Source organism: Cyclopterus lumpus, chromosome 15 (genome assembly GCF_009769545.1).
Source record: "Cyclopterus lumpus isolate fCycLum1 chromosome 15, fCycLum1.pri, whole genome shotgun sequence".
In the NCBI taxonomy this organism is placed as follows: Eukaryota; Metazoa; Chordata; class Actinopteri; order Perciformes; family Cyclopteridae; genus Cyclopterus; species Cyclopterus lumpus.
Window position 1 is genome coordinate 1,611,757 of NC_046980.1, and position 7,500 is coordinate 1,619,256.

General features: G+C 46.8%; 1 protein-coding gene across 1 annotated transcript in view; it reads right to left on the minus strand.

Annotated features, from left to right (window-relative positions):
- arhgef33 (Rho guanine nucleotide exchange factor (GEF) 33) overlaps positions 1 to 5,129 on the minus strand; it is a 19,249-nt gene extending 14,120 nt beyond the window's left edge. Inside the window, exons 1-2 of the mRNA XM_034552446.1 lie at positions 5,078 to 5,129; positions 2,252 to 2,295 (exon numbers count right to left, since the gene is read on the minus strand). Coding sequence (XP_034408337.1) covers positions 2,252 to 2,295; positions 5,078 to 5,129 — 96 coding nt within the window. The remainder of the gene's footprint in view (positions 1 to 2,251; positions 2,296 to 5,077) is intronic.
- Positions 5,130 to 7,500: the final 2,371 nt, after the last annotated feature.

Genomic DNA, 7,500 nt, shown 5'->3' on the forward strand with positions numbered 1-7,500 from the left:
CTTGGACATCACCTTCACGGTGAGAGCTGATAACTCTCTTTTTATCATTTATGCAAAAACTGACAGTATGAAGTGTTTTAACTGTGGGAGGGAAGGACATCAGAGTAGGGCCTGTCCTCGGAGGAAGGCTGGTGGACAGGACGACACCCGGGGGGACCCCAAAGACGGAGAGGACACGGAGGGGGGTCGGGAGCAGCAACAGGAGGAGGCAGGTGGGGGGAAGCAGGTGAACACAGAGAGGGGAAGTGGGGGGAAGCAGGTGATCACAGAGCGGGGAAGTGGGGGGAAGCAGGTGAACACAGAGGGGGGAAGTGGGGGGAAGCAGGTGAACACAGAGAGGGGAAGTGGGGGGAAGCAGGTGAACACAGAGCGGGGAAGTGGGGGGAAGCAGGTGAACACAGAGGGGGGAAGTGGGGGGAAGCAGGTGAACACAGAGAGGGGAAGTGGGGGGAAGCAGGTGAACACAGAGGGGGGAAGTGGGGGGAAGCAGGTGAACACAGAGAGGGGAAGTGGGGGGAAGCAGGTGAACACAGTGGGGGGAAGCAGGTGAACACAGAGGGGGGAAGTGGAGGGAAGCAGGTGATCACAGAGAGGGGAAGTGGGGGGAAGCAGGTGATCACAGAGCGGGGAAGTGGGGGGAAGCAGGTGAACACAGAAGGGGCTGAGATGGGTCAGCAGCAGGAGGAGGAAGAGGAAGAAGGGGCTGAGGTGGCCCAGGAAATGGAGGGGGAGAGGGCAGGTGTAGTACTGCAGGTGGAAGAAGAGGGGGCAGGGGCGGCCCAGGGGGGGGCACATATTCAGGAGGACAGCCAGGGGTGCACTGGAGGACAGGTGGAGGTGGGTAGGGGGCAGGAAGGAGGAGGGAATGAAAAGTGTGGGCAGGTCATGGAAGGAGAAAGTGAGGTGGAAATGGAGGAGGGTGAGGAGAAGCTTCATCCTCTGAAGAGGAAGGCCGGGGGGGACGAGGAAGGCTCGCAAAAAAAAAAGGGACCTGTGGGCCAAGGGTATGAGTCTGAGTCCAGTATGGACGAGGACTCTGTGGTAGAGAGTGGGTCCTCTGATGACACTGAATGTGAGAGGGAATATAGTCTGGCCAGGCTGAAATGGTTCCTCAAGGACACAAAGAATAGGAAGTGTGAAGTGGAGAAGCACTTCACCGATCTGCCGAAGCTGATTCTATCTATCCGGCTTCATATGACGAACAAGACGAGGAGAGGTTTTACACGCCAGGAGATTTATAGGCTTCAGAAGATCAGGACGGTGGTGAATAAAGGGCTGAAGGAGGAGGCTGACAGCCAAGCACAGGAGGCCGGAGATCCGGAGGAGCAGCCCGGAGGAGCAGCACGGAGGAGCAGCCCGGAGGAGCAGCACGGAGGAGCAGCCCGGACGAGCAGCCCAGAGGAGCAGCCCAGAGGAGCAGTCCAGAGGAGCAGCACGGAGGAGCAGTCCAGAAGAGCGGCCCTGAGGAGTGACCCTCAGGCGCAACCCTGAGGAGCGATTCAGCCCAGAGGAGGAGAAACCTGGACTATGACATTTAAACGCCCCCTCCCACCTCCCCCCCTCTCCCCCCCCCTCTCTCTCCCCCCCCTCTCTCCCTCTATCCCTCTCTCTCTCTCTCCCCCTGTCTCTCCCGCCCTCTCCCTCTCTCTCTCTCTCCCTCTCTCTCCCCCCCCCTCCCACCTCCCCCCTCTCTCTCTCTCTCCCCCCCCTCTCTCCCCCCCCCTCTCTCTCTCTATCCCCCCCTCTCTCTCTCTCCCCCTGTCTCTCCCCCCCTCTCCCTCTCTCTCTCCCCCCCCTCCCACCTCCCCCCCCCTCTCTCTCCCCCCCTCTCTCTCTCTATCCCCCCCTCTCTCTCTATCCCCCTCTCTCTCCCTCCCTCTCTCTCTCTCTCCCCCTCTCTCTCCCCCTCCTCTCTCTCCCCCCCTCTCTCTCTCTCCCCCTCTCTCACCCCTCTCTCTCTCTCCCCCCTCTCCCCCCCTCTCTCTCTCTTCCTCTCCCCCCCCCTCTCTCTCTCTCCCCCCTCCCCCCCCCCTCTCTGTCATGTGAACGGCATCATGCAGCCTTCTGAATGGAGCTTCTGTCCGTCTTGTTATCTTTTAATCTTGAAGATGAGTGTGATCTGTATCATCGGCAAGTTCTAATAAATAATGTGAACATGAACTCTTAAAAGGCCTAAATCCTAAAGACTTTGTGAGGTCACGTGTCAAATGGTCCAAACTTTAAGTATTAAATGTTAAAATGTGTTGATTACCTGAACGATCTCCAGGTTCATCTCCACCTCTTCTTCTTCTTCTTCTTCTTCTTCTTCTTCTTCTTCTTCTTCTTCTTCTTCTTCTTCTTCTTCTTTACCTGAGAGGAGAAGAAGAACCTCCTCATTCATAACAGTTAGTTATCTATTTCTCAAAGAATCTTTCAAACAAACAATTACAATCACACATTGTTGATTGAAGATGCTTCATTGAAACATAATGCTGTCAGTCAAATCAAACTTTAATTGTGTTTATTGTGCATGTTGTCTCTTTTTAAAAAAACAAACAAATTAACTACCGGTACATAAAGTTATTGTAGGAAAACCATAACTGTGTACATAATTATTTACACAATATTGGATGTGTGTTATTAAAACGCTAAACATTTAATTCATAACCGTGAACACTCTTTCTGCAGACGGGGTTACACACGCACACACACGCACACACACACACACACACACACACACACACACAGAAGAAGCTCTGTGGTGCTGCAGGTAAAACATCTCGACCCGGTTCAACGAGGTTTTCAAGTCATGTGAAAGTGCAACACGCGCTCACTTCTTCTCAGAGTCCTCCGGCTGCCTGGAGGTTATTACAGAATGTTCTCTTTATTATGGCCGCGTTGCTCTTCCATGCACAGCTGGGACAGTCGGCTGGTTGTGTGAATAATGCTCGTGTTTGTGGTGGAACCGTCGACGTCCGAAATCCGTGCGTGACGGATATTATCGTGTAACCGCGTCACGTTTAATAACTGTGACGCGGCACAAAGAAGGAAAACAAAGCCTCCAACAATGGATTCCTTCTGCTTCCTCTCAGCTGAAGGTCGATGTCAAGACGTCGACCTTCAGCTGTCGTGTCCCATGTGACCTCCATCATGGAGACAAAGGTGCTTAATTGATTAACTTTGGGGAGTGAAGAGGATTCTGGGATCCCTGATATGGAAACACATGATGCTCCTCTCCATTTCCGTTGAGTTCTTTTAAAGTGCACCAATGACATTAGAACTAATGCTGTAACGTTAGCTAATGCTAAGCACACCACGCTGAATCCAGTTAGCACTAATGTGTAAAAGGTATGCATGGATTATTGATCAGGCCCAACGGGTCAGGGGCCCCTTTGGCCCTCACCTGCAGAATGTCACTCAAGAGACTCAACATGGTCCCAAAGAGACACTAAACAACTACAAAGAGACACATCATGTCCCAAAGAGACACTAAACAACTACAAAGAGACACATTATGTCCCAAAGAGACACAAAACAACTACAAAGAGACACATCATGTCCCAAAGAGACACAACACAACCACAAAGAGACACAAAGAAACACATCATGTCCCAAAGAGACACTAAACAACTACAAAGAGACACATCATGTCCCAAAGAGACACAACACAACTACAAAGAGACACATCATGTCCCAAAGAGACACAACACAACTACAAAGAGACACATCATGTCCCAAAGAGACACATAATGTCCACTAAGAGACACAACACAACTACAAAGAAACACATCATGTCCACTAAGAGACACAAAACAACTACAAAGAGACACATCATGTCCCAAAGAGACACATAATGTCCACTAAGAGACACAAAACAACTACAAAGAGACACATCATGTCCCAAAGAGACACGTAATGTCCGCTAAGAGACACAAAACAACTACAAAGAGACACATCATGTCCCAAAGAGACACAACACAACCACAAAGAGACACATCATGTCCACAAAGAGACACAAAACAACCACAAAGAGACACATCATGTCCACAAAGAGACACAACACAACCACAAAGAGACACAACACAACTACAAAGAGACACATCATGTCCCAAAGAGACACAACACAACCACAAAGAGACACATCATGTCCCAAAGAGACACGTAATGTCCACTAAGAGACACAAAACAACTACGAAGAGACACATTATGTCCCAAAGAGACACAACACAACCACAAAGAGACACAACACAACCACAAAGAGACACAACGAGACACAACACAACCACAAAGAGACACATCATGTCCACAAAGAGAAAGAAAAAAAACACAGACATAAAATGGCCCAAAAATTACTACAAGGAGACAAAAAATGACCACAGAGACACACAATTACTACAAAAAGACCCAAGAAAAGTACAAAATGACACAAATAAATAAATAATAAAGCCACGACTTTAAGAGACACCTGTAGAGTCTGTGTGTCGTGCTCCTGTGTAGCAGAGTTGTCTCATTAAGTTTAAAGGATTCATTTTCTGCATGTTTAGTGTGTTTAAACACTTTGTTTTGTGGCTTTTCTCCTGAAACCATGAAGTTCAAAGTGTATTTATTCAGAGACTGATACATATGCAGGTGTATTACAGGTCGATATTAGCTCATTGAAGCTGTAGCAGCATATCTGTCAGTACAGAAATGCTTGAGAATAATCATGGACCATATTGAAGGGACAGTGGTGATGTGTTCAGGGTGGTTGTGTGAGCTTCTAGTGTGTTAGTAATGGAGATGGAGAGGAAAGCACCTGAAGAAGCAATATAATGCGCTGTATTTATAATATTTCCACCTCTTGACAGACCTTTATGACGGGAGCTGAAGCCGTTACTTGTGCTCTCTTCAGAGACACCAGACCAGTGGTTCAACAATCACTTAGTTAATTAGTTTTTTTGGTGGCTTTTGTGAGTCCAAACTAACCCCTTTAAATCCATTGATTACTGAAAGATTACCCAACACATACATAACCAAATGACAGTAGCTGTTGGTTGCAGCTCTGAGAACAAACCAGCACCTTCTCTGTCAAGAGCATTTTTGTTGAGCCCGGTTTTACCTTCCGACACGTCCTCCATCTCGTCTTGTGCTTCCGTTTGGCCGTTCTCCATGTTCAGGTGTCCGGTCTGGTCCAGTACACCTCGAAGCCGTCTGGTTCTGACGTCCTTCCGATCCCTTCGGTCTGCTCGTCTGACGGTGTTCTCCTCCTCTGAAGAACCCGGTCCTCCGCTGGGATCCAAAAAGCATGTGAGTCCTATGATTTCCCTTCTTGCACAAAAAGGCCCTTGTCTCCAGAGATTAGAGGGACATGGGAAAGATCAGGAGGAGAGAGAGAGGTTTGTTCATCAAGCAGCCTGCTAACCATTACATCGAAGGAGGCGTGACTGGTTGGTCACGACTACAGGAGAAACTAGAGCTAGAAATGGAGATTCCAGGTAATTCAGGTGGTAAAAATGGCTGATTGTCTTCTGCAGGGGAGGCCAGTTCCAATAGCCTCCGGTTCTGAAAGGTCTTAAACCTGCATTAAGAAGTCTGGTTGTCTTCAAGGTCAATATTAATCTGTACATTTGATTGCACACCGTATTTTCCCATATGTGATTATTTAGGGTGGTAAGACATCTCTGACGGGACTCATTCCCTGTAATATTGTTTTATTTTCACTTTTTCTTAATAAAGAGTATCAGGTCAGAGTTCAGATAGAACAACAACCAGTGAGCTCTGGGAGAAGTTTGGCTTCGGGGCTTTTCAGTGAAACATCTCTGCAAAAGGTTAAAGCTCAGCAAAGGTCGTGGTTTGGGGTCAAATAAACCCCTCGTGCTGCCATCACACCAAAACTAAACCACTATTTGTGGTTTATCCTCTTCATTTGCACTAGATGCGCCGGAGAGGGGGCGTGGCTTATTTCCGTGGCTTATCTCCATGCAAACGGTTATTATTTCCACCATCCACCATGGAAGAAATATCCACTAGTTCTGCTTTATACTTGTTGTTATATAGAAACGTCGGACCCTCAAACGCCCTCGTGTTTGGGTTCATAACATTAATATCATGTGTGTATATATATATATGATACATAGCATCAGACACAGCTCTACGTTTGGATGTCTTCCGCTTCCAGCGCTACGAGAGTAGCATCAACAATGGCAGCACGTCATGATGACGGGCGGAGCGTCTCAACCCTGATTGGCTTTCTCAACACAGAGGCACGCATATTACATTACATTTCATTTCATTACTTTACATTACTTTACTTTACATTTCATTACTTTACTTTACATTACATTTCATTTAGCTGACACTTTTATCCAAAGCGACTTACAATCATGTTCCATTCACACACTGTAGAACAACTACAGGGAACAATTCAGGGTTAAGTGTCTTGCTCAAGGACACATCGACTAGGGCGGGGATTGAACCGCCAACCCCCTGGTTGAAAGACAGACCTACTAACCACTGACCCACAGTCGCCCTAATGTGCATGTAATCTACAGGCCAGAAAAATTTGCAACGCTTTTGGTGTGAACGCAGCATTAAACCTCATAATCAATGGGCGCCTGTCTGTCTGTCTGTCTGTCTGTGTGTGTGTGTGTGTCTGTCTGTCTGTGTGTGTGTGTGTGTCTGTCTGTGTGTCTGTCTCTCTGTGTGTGTCTCTCTGTGTGTGTGTGTGTGTCTGTCTGTGTGTCTGTCTGTCTGTCTGTCTCTCTGTGTGGCTGTCTGTCTGTCTGTCTGTCTGTGTGTCTGTCTGTCTGTCTGTCTGTCTGTCTGTCTGTCTGTGTGTCTGTCTGTCTGTCTGTCACTCTGTCTGTCTGTCTGTCTGTCTCTCTCTCTGTCTGTGTGTCTGTCAATTAAGCAATAAGAAAAACAGAGCTGAGCTGCTTCCTCGTTTAGACAACAAAGTGTTTGAAGGTTACATAATTACCATCATCTGATTCCATGGAGAATGAACTCTACTGTTTATTTGTCTCAAAAAAAAAATGGTGTCTTATTCTCCAATAATTAAAATTCTCAGAGGACCCCTTTGGGTCTGGGGGCATGTCGCCTCTTTGATCTCTGGTGATCTAATGTTGTCGAGTAGAATGGACCACTCTTTTCATTCATAGCACCATAGGGGTAATGTTGATCATGTTTTTATCAGTGCTGGAAAGTAATTAAGTAAATGTACTTAAGTACAATTTATATTTATAACTTTTCTTTTTACACCTTTTTTGTACTTTATTTTGATGCTACTTTTTGAATTCATAGCCTTTACTGGTCACATAGTAACGAGTAAAGTAGGAGTACAAATAAAGTAAAAAGTAAAAATCCCTAACTTCCGGTACCTCTCGTCACGTGACGTCAGAAAAGTCAGCTTCCTGTTCCCTCGGTTGTTTTTTTTTGCTTCCGTTTTTTACTTAAATTGAGCAGGATTATAGTCAAATACAATGCAGAGATACTAGGAAAAAAAATTAATACATATTTAAAAAATACATAGTTTCCGTTTTT